Source organism: Hemitrygon akajei, chromosome 10, assembly GCF_048418815.1.
Source record: "Hemitrygon akajei chromosome 10, sHemAka1.3, whole genome shotgun sequence".
In the NCBI taxonomy this organism is placed as follows: Eukaryota; Metazoa; Chordata; class Chondrichthyes; order Myliobatiformes; family Dasyatidae; genus Hemitrygon; species Hemitrygon akajei.
This window is the reverse complement of record NC_133133.1, coordinates 176362269-176379584: the sequence shown is the minus strand read 5'-3', so window position 1 is coordinate 176379584 and position 17316 is coordinate 176362269. Positions and strand designations below refer to the sequence as shown.

Below are 17316 nucleotides of genomic sequence, written 5' to 3'. Positions count from 1 at the left end.
TACCAGGTTTTCAGGGTTTTTAGTGTTTATTCGGCAGTCTTGCTCGGCAGTCTTCTTCATAAGAAACGGAATTTGTAAAGTGAAACACTTTGTAGTTATAGCAGAGACTGAGACACATGAGAGCAGGCTGAAAAAACGGAGGCAACGAAAGCTGCATTCGCATGCGTCTGACTGATCCGGCCCGCATGAAGCTGCATTTTGCTCAATCCGGCCCGTGACCTAAAATGAGTTTGACACCCGTTCTAAACTGTCCAAGTCCTTTTTTAGACTCCCTGCCCCTCCACATAACTTTCTATTGTTGGCAAACTTGACCACAAATCCATCAATTCTGTCATCCAAATCACAAAATCACAAGACAAAGGAGCAGAAGTAGGTCATTCGGCCCATCGAGTCCGCCCTGCCACTCCACCATGAGCTAAAGTATTCTCCCATCTAGTTCCAATTTCCGGCTTTTTCCCCCATATCCCTTGATATCCTGACTAATTAGATACCTATCAATCTCCTCCTTAAATACCTTCAATGATCTGGCCTCCACAGCTAACTGTGGCAACGAATTCCATAAATCCATGACCCTATGGTTAAAAAAAATTTCTCCTCATCTGTTTTAAATGGGTACCCTCTAATTCTAAGACTGTGGCCTCTTGTCCTGGACTCACCCATCAAGGGAAACAGCCTTTCCACATCTACTCTGTCCAACCCTTTCAACATTCGAAATGTTTCTATGAGATCTCCTCTCATTCTTCTATACTCTAATGAATACAGTCCAAGAGCTGACAAACGTTCCTCATATGTTAGCCCCTGCATTCCAGGAATCATCCTTGTAAATCTTCTCTGAACTCTCTCCAATATCAGTACATCCCTTTTAAGATAGGGAGCCCAAAACTGCACACAGTATTCCAAATGGGGTCTCACCAGTGCCCCATAGAGCCTCATCAACACCTCCTTACTCTTATACACTATTCCTCTTGAAATGAATGCCAACATAGCATTCGCTTTCCTTACTGCTGATCCAACCTGGTGGTTAACCTTTAGGGTACCCAGCATGAGGACCCCCAAGTCCCTTTGCATTTCCGATTTTTGAATTTTCTCCCCATCTAAATAATAATCTGCCTGATTATCTCTTCTTCCAAAATGTACAACTGTACATTTCTCAACAGTGTATCTCATCTGCCATTTCTTTGCCCATTCTCCTAAAGTGACCAAATCTCTCTGCAACCTTTCCGTTTCTTCAACACTTCCTGCTCTTCCACCTATCTTGGTGTCATCCACAAACTTAGCCACAAAACCATTTAATCCATAATCTAAATCATTGATATACAGTGTAAAAAGAAGCGGCCCCAACACCACCCCCTGCGGAACACCACTAGTAACTGGCAACTAACCAGAATAGGATCCCTGTATTGATCATTGATCTATAATGTGAAAAGAAACAGTCACAACACCAACTCCCCTGGAACACCATGAGTCACTGGCAGCCAACCAGAATCCTTTATACCAACTCTTGTCCTCCTGCCAGTCAGCCAATCTTCTATTCACGCCAAGATTTTCCTGTAATACCATGGGCTCTTATCTTGAAGATAATTCTGAAATTCCAAGTAAACAACACCCAGTGACTCTCCTTTGCTGCCTACCTTCATGAGTTCCTCCAGCATTTTGCACTTGTTTATCCAAAAAAGTGTTTCTTCCAAATTCCAGATGAGATTTATTGATTCATATCTTGTATCTGGCCAAGACCCTTCATCAGGACTGGTGAATGTCCCTGACAAAGGGAGATGGGCCCTGACTCAGTCAGTCCTGACGAAGAGTGAAGAATCTGAATCAATGAGTCCTGAAGAAGATAGGCCCTGACTCAGCCAGTCCTGACGAAGAGTGAAGGTCCCTGGTTCAGTCTTGTCGAAGGGTCTCGAGTGTCCATTTTCTTCCGTGGGTGCTGCCTGACCACTGAGTTCCCTCAGCTTTTAGTGTGTTGCCCCAGAGTTCCAGCTCCAAAGGAGAATTGTTGAATGTTGTGTACTTGGATTTTCAGGCCTTTGACAAGCTGCCACATAAGGTTGCTTAACAAGTTAAGAGCCCATGGTATTACAGGAAATATACTAGCATGGATAGAACATTGGCTGATTGAGCACCCAGTAGGCAAAGTGTGGGAATAAAGGGATCCTGTTCTAATTGGCTGCTCATGCTTAGTGGTGTTCCACAGGGGTCTGTGTTATGACCGATACTTTCTACATTATATGTCAATGATTTAGATGAAGGACTTGCAGGCTTTGTGGTCAAGTCTGTGGACAATACAAAGTTAGATGGAGGGGCAGGTAGTGTTGCCAAAGCAGAGAGGCTGCAGAAGGACTTGGTCAAATTCAAAAAATGGGCAAAGAGACAGCAGATGGAAAACAGTGTCAGGAAGTGCATGGTCATGCATTTTGGTGGAAGGAATAAAAGAATAGACCATTTTGCAAACAGGGAGAAAACTCAAAAATTAGAAGTGCAAAGGAACTTGGGAGCCCTTGTGCAGGATTCCCTAAAAGGTTAATTTGCAGGTTGAGTCGGTGGTGAGGAAGGCAAATGCAATGCTAGCACACATTTTGAGAGAACTAGAATATAAACGCAAGGATGTAATGTTGAGGCTTTACAAAGCATTACTGAGACCTCACTTGGAATATTGTGAGTAGTTATTTTAGAAAGAATGTGCTGAAATTGGAGAGGGCTCAGATGAAGTTCACTAGAATGATTCTGTGAATGAAAAGGTTATCATATGACCATTGATTGAAGGATCTGGGCCTGTATTCACTGGAATTTAGAAGAATGAAGGGGGGGATCTCATTGAAAGCTATCGAATGTTGAAAGGCCCAGTTAAAAGTGGATGTGAAGAGGATGGCTCCTTTGGTGGGGAGTCTAGGACCAGAGAGCACAGCAATTTAGAGGGATGACAAATTTAGAACAAAGATGAGGAGGAATTTCAGTCAGAGGGTGGTAAATCTGTGAAATTCGTAGCCACAGGCAGCTGTGGTGGCCAGGTCACTACGTGCAATTAAAGTGGAAGTTGATAGGTTCTTGATTAATCAGGGCATCAAAAGTTATGGGGAGAAGGCAGAAGAATGGGGTTAAGAGGGAAATGGATTAGACATGATAAAATGGCGAAGCAGACTTGATGGGCCTAATTACTTAATTCTGCTCCTTTGTCTTATAGTTTTCCAGCACTTGTTGCTTAAGCTTTTGGTGTGTTGCTGCAGAGTTCTGGCACCTATAACATTTCGTGTCTCTCTCCTGTAGTTCGAGCTCTTTCACCCACTGTACAGTCTTCCTCAATGTCCGTAAGCTCACAGGTCTGGAATCTCATTTGCAAATAGCTTCTTTGCCTTTTCAACCATGTCAACGAGGGTTTTACAGTTCACAAACATGACATCCATAATACTAACAAGAGAAAATCTGCAGATGCTGGAAATCCAAGCAACACACACAAAATGCTGGAGGAATGCTGGGTCTGCTGAGTTCCTCCATCATTTTGTCTATGTAGCCATATGATTAGCCTGGTGCAATGCTGACTGGCACACAGTCTGATGGTGACCGGCACGTGGCTGTATGCTGACTGGTTCGTGGGGTGACTCTGACTGGCACACAGTCTGATGCTGACTGGCACGTGGCTGTATGCTGACTGGTTCGTGGGGTGACTCTGACTGGCACACAGTCTGATGCTGACCGGCACGTGGCTGAATGCTGACTGGTTCGTGGGGTGACTCTGACTGGCACACGGTCTGATGCTGACCGGCACGTGGCTGAATGCTGACTGGTTCGTGGGGTGACTCTGACTGGCACACAGTCTGATGCTGACTGGCACGTGGCTGAATGCTGACTGGTTCGTGGGGTGACTCTGACTGGCACACAGTCTGATGCTGACCGGCACGTGGCTGAATGCTGACTGGTTCGTGGGGTGACTCTGACTGGCACACAGTCTGATGCTGACTGGCACGTGGCTGAATGCTGACTGGTTCGTGGGGTGACTCTGACTGGCACACAGTCTGATGCTGACTGGCACGTGGCTGAATGCTGACTGGTTCGTGGGGTGACTCTGACTGGCACACGGTCTGATGCTGACCGGCACGTGGCTGTATGCTGACCGGTTCGTGGGGTGACTCTGACTGGCACACGGTCTGATGGTGACCAGCACGTGGTGCTACGCTGACTGACACATTGTCTGATGCTGACTGGCACGTAGCGATACACTGACCAGTACATGGTGCAAGTAAGACTGGCATGAGGTGTGAGGCATAATGCTCACCAGTGTGTTGCTTGACGCTTATCCGTAAAGAGTGCTGCTTACTTGCACGTGCATGAACATTGCTGATACTAACTGGCACGTGGTGTGATGTGGGTGAGCAAGGTTGACAGTACTGACACACGGCATGGAGCTTACCAGCATACGGTACAGCACTTACTGGCACATGGGTGAGCACAGTCGATGCAAGTAGTTCCCGGGCCTCCTCCATCTTGGTCTTCTTCGGTCCTCCCCACATTCTCTGCCTGCGCACTTTATTCCCGATGTACTTCAGTGCCTGCAGGTCAGAGGAAAGAAGTGAACTGTGCAGAATTAAAAGCATTTACAACTTCAACACAGAGCTGCAAGAACATAGAATAGTACAGCATGGTACCAGGATCTACAACCCACGAAGTTGTGCTATCGTTTAACCTACTTTAGAGTCAATCTAACTTTTCCCTCTCACATAGTGCTCAATTTTTCTATCATGCATATGTCTAAGATTTTCTTAAATGCCCCTAATATACCTGCCTCTACCACTGTCCCTGATAGGGCATTCCATGCACCCACCACTCTGTGTAAAAAATCTATCTCTGACATTCCCCTCCAAACTTTCATCCAATACCTTAACATCATGCCTTCTTGTGTTAGCAATTTCCATCCCAGCAAAAACTGTCTGGCTGTCCACTCGAACTATGACTCTTATTTGGTTGTACATCTCTATCAGTTATCTCACTCTAATATCTAGTTAGCTCCTCCAGAGTCCAGGCCCCTCGCCCCAGTGTCCAGACCTCTCACCCCAGAGTCCAGGCCTCTCATCCCAGAGTCCAGGCCCCGCCCCAGAGTCCAGGCCCCTCGCCCAGTGTCCAGGCCCCTCGCCCAGTGTCCAGGCCCCTCACCCAGTGTCCAGGCCTCTCGCCCCAGTGTCCAGGCCCCTCGCCCCAGAGTCCAGGCCCCTCACCCCAGTGTCCAGGCCCCTCACCCCAGTGTCCAGGCCCCTCGTCCAGAGTCCAGGCCCCTCACCCCAGTGTCCAGGCCCCTCGCCCAGAGTCCAGGCCCCTCGCCCAGTGTCCAGGCCCCTCGCCCAGAGTCCAGGCCCCTCACCCCAGTGTCCAGGCCCCTCGCCCAGTGTCCAGGCCCCTCGCCCCAGTGTCCAGGCCCCTCGCCCCAGTGTCCAGGCCCCTCGCCCCAGAGTCCCATCCTCTCACTCCAGTACTTTTACCTTTTAAATATCTTATCAAAGCAATGGTCAAATAAATAACAAATAGCAAAACCCTGACTTGAACTTAAGCAACTTTGAATTGTTTTTCCATATAAAATGGAGTCCCATTTACAACTGTTGAATGCTGTTTTTTTGTTGTATGTTGCACTCTGACCAACACACCACAGCAAATTCCTAATATATGTAAATGTATATGGTGAATAAGGATGACTCTTGATTAATAACTACTTCAAAAACACTATATTGTGATACATTGCAAGATACTGAGATTAACTTGATCACTTCCGTTAAATCCTGTTAAAATATTTAAGCAATTATTTTTCTCTTTATTTTCTATTTTTGCTCTTTTTGCATTACTTGTTTAATATATGTACATACACACACACACACATACATGATATACATATATTTCTCACTGTAATTTAGTTTTTCATTATATATTGCAATATGCCACTGCTGCAGAACAACAATTTTCAGTATATATATGCCAGTGATATTAAACCTTATTCTGAAGAAACATGTGCTTTTGCAATAGGTTTTCAGTCAGTCTGATGCTCTGACACTGATCAAAAGGTACATTTTAAACAGAAGTTTATAACTCTAAAGACACACCTGCATCTGTGTGAAGATCTGAGCTTTCTGACACTCTTCCAAACTCGGAGCGAAGGCGGACATCACGGGGTCCTCTGTCCCAATCATCTGTACAATCTCCTGATCACTCTCCACCCCCATGGCCTACAATAGGAGTGACAGAGAGGGGCTGTCAGTGAAGTAACATTTGCTTATGCTAATGTGGTATTGTTGGCTGTGTGAATTCAGAGCAGCCACTGGTGTTTCTCTCACACTTCTGCCATCTGTCTTTGGCAAAGAAGCACAAGAAAGACTCAGCAACCAGAATTTCAGTTGTCCGCAAATTATAAATGTGTTCATGTAGATTATAAGTCTCCAAGTAGACTTTCAAATTGGAACATTCTGCTAAATAATTTAAAACATAAAGAATGCAAATATAAATACAGTTGTGCTGTTCTACGGAGACGGTAGCGTGATATTAATACACAGCAGCCTCTCCGGACTCTGGATTGGGGATTGCCAAACGTTGTGTGGATTTTCTGGTGCAGTCTATTTTGTCATGTGCTTTGTTGATATCATTCTGGAGGAACGTTGTCTCACTTTTTAACTGCATTGCATTTGTGGTTTTTAAATGACAATAAACTGAATCTGAATGAGAGATGCTGCAGATGTTGGGAAATCTAGAGCAATACACACAAAATACTGGAGGAACTCAGCAGGTCAGACAGCATCTATGGAGGGGAATAAACAGTTAACGTTTTGGGCCGAGACCCCTCATCAGGACTGGGAAGAAGGGGAAGATTCCAGAATCTTTGACAGTCTTTTCTTTCTCTCTGGGCAGAGATGTTAAATACCAGAGGGCATAGGGGAGAGGGGGAAGAGTTTAAGGAGATTTGAGAGGCCAGCTTTGTTTTACAGAGACTAGTATATACCTGAATTGTGGTGATGGAAGCAGATATGATAATGCCATTTAAGAGACTGTTAGAGACGTTAATATGCAGGGAATGGAAGGATATGGATCATGTGCAGGCAGGCTGGATTATTTAATTGGTTTATTATTGTCATATGTACAATCCTGCTTTGTTGATTTCTGAATTCCTTACTTTCCCAATCCTCAAGTTAAGGTTTGCGGCATAAACCTATACAGTAAACTAGAGCAACACACAAAATGCTGGTGGAATGCAGCAGGCCAGGCAGCATCTATAGGGAGAACTAGTAAACAGTAAACTAGAAATGTCTTCAGAATAATGAGCAATATATAGGGATCAACCGAGTACAGCACCCACACTAAGTTGAAGCTGTACCAGGCTGTGTTCTGTCCACACTCTGTACGGGTCAGAATGCTGGTGCATGACAGACAGTGACCTTGCCAAGCTGTCATCATTCCACCACAAGCCTCCGGAATATCCTCCATATTTTCTAGCCAAGAAAGATCTCAACCATGCCCTACTCCTTCACTGTCGCCAAGAGGACATGGCCACAATCATTATGAGGAAACGCTGGAGATGGATTAGGCATGTGATGAGAAGAAAGGCAAACTCCCTCACAAGACAGCACTCACTGGACCCCTGAAACGCGAGACACACAACGAGGCACTATACTGTAGAAGCAGAAATGAAGAACCTGAACCACACCTAAGGCCAATATAAGATGCTGGAAGGCTTGATCTGGAGCATCGTGTGCAGTTTTGGTCACCTGCCTACAGGAAAGATGCAAACAAGGTTGAAAGAGTGCAGAGAAAATTTACCAGGATGTTGCTGGGTCTGGAGGACCTGAGTTATAATGAAAGACTGAATAGGTTAGGACTCTATTCTTTAGAATGCAGAAGACTGAGAGGATATTTGATAGAGGTATACAAAATTATGAGGGGTAAGGATAGGGTAAATGCAAGCAGGTTTTTTTTTCGCTGAGGTTGGGTGGGAGTACACCCAGAGGTTATGGGTTAGGGGTGAAGGTGAGAAGTTTAAAGGGGACATGAGGAAAAAACTTTACTCAGAGGGTCATGAGAGTGTGGAATGAGCTGCTAGCACAAGTGGTGCGTGTGAGCTCAATTTCAGTGTTTAAATGAAGTTTGGATAGGTACATGGATAGGAGGGTTATGGAGGGTTACGGTCCTGGTGCAGGTTGTTCGCAAAAGGCGGTTTAAATGGTTTGGCATGGACTAGATGGGCCAAAGGGCCTGCTTCTGTGCTGTACTGTATGGCTCTATTAGAGAAGAATGCCACAGCAGCAGCGCAATGAGCAGTAAGTAAGTAAGGCCAGTAGAACAGTCAAACAGGCTATTTGATCTGAAGTGACTGCTTGGCTTGCATCTTTCGAAACAGCTTTATTTCTATCTTTGATATTCCCTTTTCGAGGTTCTTTTGAAGACCCTGACCTGGAGTTACACTCTGACTCTGGTTCTTTGCGGGAGTGGGACCCACTCTCAGGCCTCACGACCGGCTGCTTTTTGATATTCCAATGACCCAGCCTGGAAGGCTAGCGTGCCTTCAGGGTGCCAGATTTTTGTGGCTCTGAAGATGTGCTGACAGAGGCATTCCGGGAGATGATGGAACATCAGGAGCAGCTAGTATGTCCAGAGACCCAAGTCTTTTTGGGACCAACTCTCTGGGAGCAGAGCTCGGAAAAAGCAAAGTAACAGACTTTTTAATATCATAAATCAGTGAGTTGTTTGTTATGTCTCCCCTCTTGATGTGAAACAGGGACACCTCTTTTTCCCTATTAGGGAGAGAGCAAGCCTGTGGTATGTCGAATTACCGGGTGAACGAGTATAATTTTGGGGTACTGCAAGTCTGGGTCTTTGTTGATGCTTTGCTGCACACTTGAGTGCTTGGCTGGAGGAGGGTGTGGGTGGGTTCTGATGCTTTTTTGCTGGTGGGGGGGGTGTCGTTGTTGCCTTACTGCTTGTGCCTGGGAGAGGAGAGCTGGGGGGTGAGGTTTGGAGTTCTAACACTTAACTCTCATTCATTCTTTGGGGCACTCCTCTGTTTTCTTGGTTGTTTGTGAAGAAAAAGAATTTCAGGATGTATATTGTATACATTTCTCTGATATTAAATTTACCCATTGAAACTATAGATCTTACTCATCTGTTTCCCAGTGAGCTAGTCCCACCCAGAGCCTTCCAAACCTGTCTTACCCATGTACCTTTCGAAATGGCTTTTAAACATCGTTCATTTGCCCGCCTCAACCGACTCACTTCAATCACAAACAAGAGAAAATCTGCAGAAGCTGGAAATCCAAGTAACACACAGAAAAAGCTGGAGGAACTCATCGGGCCAGGCAGCATCTATGGAAAAGAGTCCGGTTGACGTTTCAGGCTGAAACCCTTCAGCAGGATTCCAATCACACCACCCTTTGCATGAAGAACATCCTGCAGATGTCCTTTCTAAATATCTTACCTCTGACCTTAAACCTATGCCCTTTTATGTTTAGCACCCCTTCCCTGGGAAGAAGACCACAGGGCTGTGTGCTTAGCCCCCTGCTCTGCTCGCTTTATACTTACGACTGTGAGGCTAAGCACAGCTCCAATGCCATAAGTAAGTTTGCTGAGGACACCACTGTTGTTGGCTGAATCAAAGGTGGTGACGAATTGGCTGATAGGAGGAAGATTGAAAATCTGGCTGAGTGGTGCCACAACAACAATCTCTCACTCATTGTCAGCAAGATCAAGGAGCTAATTATTGACCTCAGGAGGAGGAAACTAGAGGTCCATGAGCCAGTCCTCACTGGGGGGAAATCAGAGATAGAGAAGGTCAGCAACTTTAAATTCCTTAGTGTTATCATTTCAGAGGGTTTTCCCAGGGCCCAGCACATAAATGCCACTATGAAGAAAGCACAGCAGTGCTTCCACTAAAAGGTTTGCAAAGATTCATCGTGACATCTAAGACTTTGACAAACTTCTATACATATGCGGTGTAGAGTAGACTGACTGGTTGCATCACAGCCTAGTATGGAAACACCAATGCCCTTGGACGGAAAAGTCTACAAAAAGTAGTGGTTACGCCCCAGTCCATCCCCGGCACTGAGCATGTCTACAAGGGGCGCTGTTGCGGGAAAGCAGCAGTCATCAGTAAGGATCCCGCCATGCAGGCTATGCTCTCTCTGCCACCAGGAAGAAGATACAGGAGCCTCAGGATCCTTACCACTAGGTTCAGGAATAGTTATTCCTCTCAACCATCAGGGTCCTAAATGAGAGGGATAACTTCACTCACCCCAGCAGTGAACTGTTTCCACAATCTATGGACTCTTCTTCAAGAGCTCTTCATCTCATATTCTTGATATTTATTGACTATTTGTTTAATATTATTTTTGGTTTTTTTGTATTTGCAGTTTGCTATCTTTTGCACATGTTGTTTGTTCATTATGTTGCATACGTTTTCATTGAATCCATTGTTTACTTTGCATTTACTGTGAATGCACACCAGCTCAAGGTAGGTGACATGGTGACATATATGTAACTTGATATTAAATTTACTTTGAAGTTTCACCTTGTCTGTGTCGTCATCACCTTATATAAACACTATCCTTTTTTGACAATGTTATGAATCTTTTCCTTTGATCTATTATGATCTATATCATCTTCTACCGTAATCTCTTTTATCATCACTGGTTGGATGATTTTCCTGTTGTTGTTTTTAGCCCTGAGCTATTGTAAACTGAATTACTTCTGCAAAAGCTGCTGGTTAACTGTCCAGCTACCATTATCCTGTTCTTTGTTGTCTCCTCTCCATTTCCACTTTGCCCTTATCTCCAAACAGTTACAGATGCTGGCTATTTAAATGCCAACCACAGACAAGATGTAATGATATCTGCAATGGTTATTTGACTGCGTGCAGTTATTTCTAACTATGCTATCAATTCTAACCACCCCCTCAGAGACATTTAGGATGACATGTAAAAACTGCCTTGACTCCTATTTACTGAGAATTAACACGGAAAACTACAGACCCATGACAGGATGGAATAGGTGATTGCTCCTCAGTCTGACAGTCCATCTTTGCTAGGCTAGCCAGACACAGAGAATAGCAACTGTACAATGTCAATATGAATAAAACTTCATCAAAGCACAGCACATCTCTACCCTGGAGCCTTTTGCTAACCAGCTCTGGACATCTGCAGTGCTTATCTCTGAAATACAGCTTTGAGCAGATAAATCTGCTTACTGACGTTAAACGTTTACAAATAGTACCATGGCTTCCTGTATCGTACTGTGAGGAAATGCTGCCCTCTCCTGGTGACTCACTGACATAAATCATAGGACCAGAAGATATTGGAGCAGAATTAGACTATTCGGCCTACTGAGTCTGCTCCAGCATTTAACCCTGGCTGATGTATTTTCCCTCTCAACCCCATTCTCCTGCCTTTTCCCTGTAACCTTTAATGTCCTTATTAATCAAGAACCTATCAACCTCAGCTTTAAATATACCCAATGACTTGGCCACCACAGCTGTCTGTGGAAATGAATTCCACAGATTCATCACCGTGGCTAAAGAAATTCTTCTGCATCTCTGTTCTAAATGGATGCCCACTATTCTGCAGCTGTGCTCTCTAGTCCTAGACTTCCCACTAAAGGAAACATCCTCTCCAAATCCACTCTATCTAGGCCTTTCAATATTCAGTAGATTTCAATGACAGCCCCCTCATTCTTTTAAACTTCACCACAAGTAACTTTAAAGAGCTTCTCAAACTCACTTCCGACCATCTGAGTTCAGGGATTCCACAGGGTCTAGGTATATCTAGGGAGGAGAGACCATGTTGATTAAGACCCACTAGAACACCCTGCAATGACGAAAGATACTCTACAGATACGATTATCAAACTACACTCAAAGCTGTCATAATATGTGAAAGAAAATTGAATCAATTAACAATTCATCAGGCTTCAGAAACCATTCACCAACTAACTGCAAACAAACAGTATTATTGAAATATAATTTCTGCCCTCTTTGCATTGCCACCATTGGGCAGGAGGTAGTGGAGCCTGAAAAGCTACACTCAACAATTTAATAACAGTTTCATCCTCTTCACCATCAGCTATCTGAACAGTCCATGAATACCATCTCATTATTCACCTTTTGTATTATTTATAATTTGCAATTGTACTTTTTATATCTTGCAATGTACTGCTGCCGCACAACAAATCAGAGACAATAAATCTGATTCTGATTCTATCCACACCTCACATTATCTATCTATTGCTAGTTCAAGCCTCAGCTGAGGCAGCACATTGTGTCCTTGAGCAAGGCACTTAACCACACATTGCTCTGCGACGACACTGGTGCCAAGCTGTATGGGTCCTAATGCCCTTCCCTTGGACAACATCGGTGGCGTGGAGAGGGGAGACTTGTAGCATGAGCAACTGCCGGTCTTCCATACAACCCTGCCCAGGCTTCAGTCATCATTGAAAATCGATGGACAGCCGAAGAAGAAGATTTATCAAGGACCCCATCACCCAGAACATGTCCTCTTCTCATTGCTACCATCAGGGAGGAGATACAGAACCCTGAAGACACACACCAAACAATTCAGGAAGAGCTTCTTCTACACTGCCATTTGATTTCTGAATGGATATTGAACTCATGAACACTACCTCACTACTTTCTCTTTGTATTTTTTTGCACGTTAATTTAATTTGTTAATATATTTCTTAATGTAGATTATGTATTTTTATATATATTGTAATGTACTGCTCCTGCAAAACAACATATTTCACAACACGGGAACCATGGTAGTGTAGTGGTTAGCGCAATGTTATTACAGCTTGGGACGTTCTGGATTTCGGAGTGCATTTCCGGTGCCGTTCTGTAAGGAGTGTCTATTCTGATTCGGGGGAGGAGCACAAAGTACAGAACTGGGGATGACCGTTTTGGAGTGGGGAGAGACACAGTAAATACAGAACTGAGGATGATTCTGATTCAGGGGGAGGTACGGAGAAAGTACAGAAATGGGGATGATTCTGATTCCGGGGAGGTACGGAGAAAGTACAGAAATGGGGATGATTCTGATTCCGGGGAGGTACGGAGAAAGTACAGAAATGGGGATGATTCTGATTCCGGGGAGGTACGGAGAAAGTACAGAAATGGGGATGATTCTGATTCCGGGGAGGTACGGAGAAAGTACAGAAATGGGGATGATTCTGATTCCGGGGAGGTACGGAGAAAGTACAGAAATGGGGATGATTCTGATTCCGGGGAGGGGTAAGAATCAGCCACAGTTATCGGCCCTTGAGCTCAGTTGTCCATTCCAACCATGATACCCATCTACAGTGGTACCATTAGCCTGTATTTGGCCCACATTCCTTGAAACCTTTTCTATGCATGCACTGTACCTGTTCAAGTGTCTTTTAAGGTTTGTTAATCTTTCCTCAATCACTTCCTCCTGCAGCTCATTCCAGATACTGACTAAATGTAGGGAAGTAAGTTATTCAAACAAGAGGAGATGAAACTCTCTCCTTCAAAAGCCCTTAAATGCTTTAGTCTTGAATTTCTAGACAAAGATGTACATGTTGTGGAACTAAAGCGGACGTAAGAAATTAAGGAGACATCAGGCAAAATCTGACAGAATGGCTCTGGTTCCAAACAGCTGAATGCAACTCTGTTCAATTGACCTCTGATCACCAGACTGTACTACCCCCTGAATGTAGGCAGAAAATGAAGACCACAGCAGCAGTAGAGAGGACCAAGAAGGCATGGATAAGTGAGTCAGAGGAACGCTAACATGACTGCTTTGAGTTGGTAGACTGAACAGTAATTCTGGGATTCATCTTCGAGTCCGAATGAGTACACTCCAAATTAGCCCGCTGCTCTACTTTCTCTATACCTATGCCTATGTGGCTAGACACAGCTCAAATGCCATTATAAATTTATTTACAACACAGCTATTGTTGGCAATACAAATGGTGATGAGAAAGCATATAAGAGTGAGATAGATCAGCTGGTTAAGTGGTGTCACAGCAACAACCTTGCATCCAACATCAGCAAGACCAAGGAACTGATTGTGGACTTCAGAAAGGGTAAGACCATATGATCATAAGATATAGGAGCAGAAGTAGGCCATTTGGCCCATCGAGTCTGCTCCGCCATTCAATCATGGGCTGATCTGATCCAATTCTTCCAGTCATCTCCACTCTCCTGCTTTCAACCCCATACCCTTTGATGCCCTGGCTAATCAAGAACCTATCTATCTCTGCCTTAAATACACCCAATGACTTGGCCTCCACAGCTGCTTGTGGCAACAAATTCCACAGATTTACAACCCTCTGACTAAAGTAATTTCTCCACATTTCAGTTCTAAATGGACACCCTTCAATCCTAAAGTTGTACCCTCTTGTCCTAGAATCCTCTACCATGGGAAATAACTTTGCCATATCTAATCTGTTCAGGTCTTTTAACATTCGGAATGTTTCTATGAGATCCCCCCTCATTCTCCTGAACTCCAGGGAATACAGCCCAACAGCTGCCAGATGTTCCTCATATGGTAACCCTTTCATTCCTGAAATCATTCTTATGGATCTTCTCTGAACCCTCTCCAATGTCAGTATATCCTTTCTAAAATAAGGAGCCCAAAACTGCACACAATACTCCAAGTGTGGTCTCACGAGTGCCTTATAGAGCCTCAACATCAAATCCCTGCTCTTATATTCTATACCCCTAGAAATGAATACCAGCACTGCATTTGCCTTCTTCACAACCGACTCAACCTGGAGGTTAACCTTTAGCATATCCTGCACAAGGACTCCCAAGTCCCTTCGCATCTCTGCATTTCGCATTCTCTCCCCATCTAAATAATAGTCTGCCCATTTTATTTCTTCCACCAAAGTGCATGACCATACACTTTCCAACATTGTATTTCATTTGCCACTTCTTTGCCCATTCTCCTGAACTATCTAAGTCTCTCTGCAGGTTCTCTGTTTCCTCAACACTACCCGCTCCTCCACCTATCTTCGTATCATCGGTAATTAAGCCACAAATGCAAACTATTGACATACATTGTAAAAAGCAGCGGTCCCAATACCGACCCCAGTGGGGCTCCACTGGTAACCAGCAGTCAGCCAGAATAGGATCCTTTTATTCCCACTCTCTGATTTCTGCTGACCAGCCAATGCTCCACCCATGCCAGTAACTTCCCTGTAATTCCATGGGCTCTTATCTTGGTAAGCAGCCTCCTGTGCGGCACCTTGTCTCAGTAAGACAAGGGAACACACCCCATTCCTCACTGAGGGATCAAAAGTGGAAAAGATGACCAGTTTCCTGGGTGTCAACATTCCTGGGGATCTGTCCTGGGCCCAACATATTGATGCAGTTACAAAGAAGGCATGACAGTGGCTATATTTCATGAGGAGCTTTGTGACATACCAAATCTCCTTAAAGAAACTCTCAAATTTCTACAGATGTACTATGGACAGCATTCTTTTTGGCTGCATCATCATCTGGTGGAGTGGGGTGGTTGGGGTGGGCATGGCACAGGATCGAAATAAGCCACAGAGGAGTGTAAATTCATTCAGTTCCATCATGGGCACTAGCTTCCCAGTTTCCAGGACATCTTCAAGAAGCAATGCCTCAAAAAGGCAGCGTCCATCATTAAGGACCCCCATCATCCAGGACATGCTCTCTTCTCAGTGTCACCATCAGGGAGGAGGGGCAGGAGCCCGAAGACACACACTCAACAATTCAGGAACAGCTTCTTCCCCTCCATCATCAGATTTCTGAATAGACAAAGAACCCATGACTACAATCCCACTACTTTCCCCCCCCCTCTTTTTGTACTATTTATTTAACTTTTTATATATATCTAATTATCTAAGAAAATATGTGCTGGCATTAGAGATGGTCCCAAGGAGGTTCACAAGAATGTTCTTTGGAATGAAAGGATTAACATATAGGAGCATTTGATGGCTCCGGGCTTGTACTCACAGGAGTTTACAAGAATGGAGGAATCTCACTGAAATCTGTTGAGTATTGAAAGGCCTAAATAGAGTACACATGGAGAGGATGTTTCCTATTGGGGGTGAGTCTAGAACCAGAGGGCACAGACAGAGTGGATGTGGAGAGGATGTTTCCTATAGAGGTGGAATCGAGAACCAGAGGGCATAGATAGAATTGAATTGACTTTATTTCTTACATCCTTCACATACATGAAGAGTAAAAATCTTCATGCTATGTCACCGCCTGAAAGTGCAATGTGCAATTTATAGTAATTTGTAATAAATAGTATGTACAACAGGACAGTTGCATAGAAATACAATTGTATCAGATGAATTAATCAGTCTGATGGCCCAGTGGAAGAAGCTGTCCCGGAGCCTGTTGGTCCTGGCTTTAATGCTGAGGTACCATTTCCCAGATGTTAGCAGCTGGAACAGTTTGTGGTTGGGGTGACTCAGGTCCCCAATGATCCTTTTTATGCATCTGTCTTGTAAATATCCTGAATAGTGGGAAGTACAGTTCCCATACCAGGCAGTGATGCAGCCAGTCAGGATGCTCTCAATTGTGCTCCTGTAGAAAGTCCTTAGGATTTGGGTACCCATACCAAACATCTTCAACCATCTGAGGTGAAAGAGGCGTTGCTGTGCTTTTTTCTCCGCACAGCTGGTATGGACAGACCATGTGAGATCCCCGGTGATGTGGATGCCCAGGAACTTAAAGATGCTCACCCTCTCAACCCCAGAGTTAGCCTGTCTCCATTCCTCCTGTTGTCCACAACCAGCTCCTTTGTTTTTGTGACATTGAGGGAGAGGTTGTTTTCTTGACACCATTGCGTCAGGGTGATGACTTCTTCTTTGCAGGCTGCCTTGTTATTATTTGAGATAAGGCCAATCAAAGTAGTGTCATCAACAAACTTAATTAGCAGATTAAAGCTGTGGATGCGGAGACTATATTTCCTATAGTGGGGGAGTCTAGGACCAGAGAGCACAGACAGAGTGGATTTGGAGAGGATGTATCCTATGGGTGGGGAGTCTAGGACCAGAGGGCTCAGATAGAGTGGATTTGGAGAGGATGTTTCCTATAGTGGGGGGAGTCTAGGACCAGAGGGCTCAGATAGAGTGGATGTGGAGAGGATGTTTCCTGTAGTGTGGGTGTCTAGGATCAGAGGACACAGATAGAGTGGATTTGGAGAGGATGCTTCCTGTAGTGGGGGAGTTTAGGACCAGAGAACACAGATAGAGTGGATTTGGAGAGGATGTTTCCTATAGTGGGAGAGTTTAGGACCAGAGAGCATAGACACAGTGGATTTGGAGAGGATGTTTCCTATAGTGGGGGAGTCCAGGACCAGAGAGCACA

General features: G+C 44.6%; 1 protein-coding gene across 2 annotated transcripts in view; it reads right to left on the bottom strand.

Annotated features, from left to right (window-relative positions):
* polr3b (polymerase (RNA) III (DNA directed) polypeptide B) overlaps positions 1-17316 on the bottom strand; it is a 148541-nt gene that overhangs the window by 96034 nt on the left and 35191 nt on the right. For both annotated transcript variants that reach the window (XM_073059794.1, XM_073059795.1), the window contains 2 exons: positions 6084-6206; positions 4431-4547 (listed from right to left, as the gene is read on the bottom strand). In XM_073059794.1, coding sequence (XP_072915895.1) covers positions 4431-4547; positions 6084-6206 — 240 coding nt within the window. The remainder of the gene's footprint in view (positions 1-4430; positions 4548-6083; positions 6207-17316) is intronic.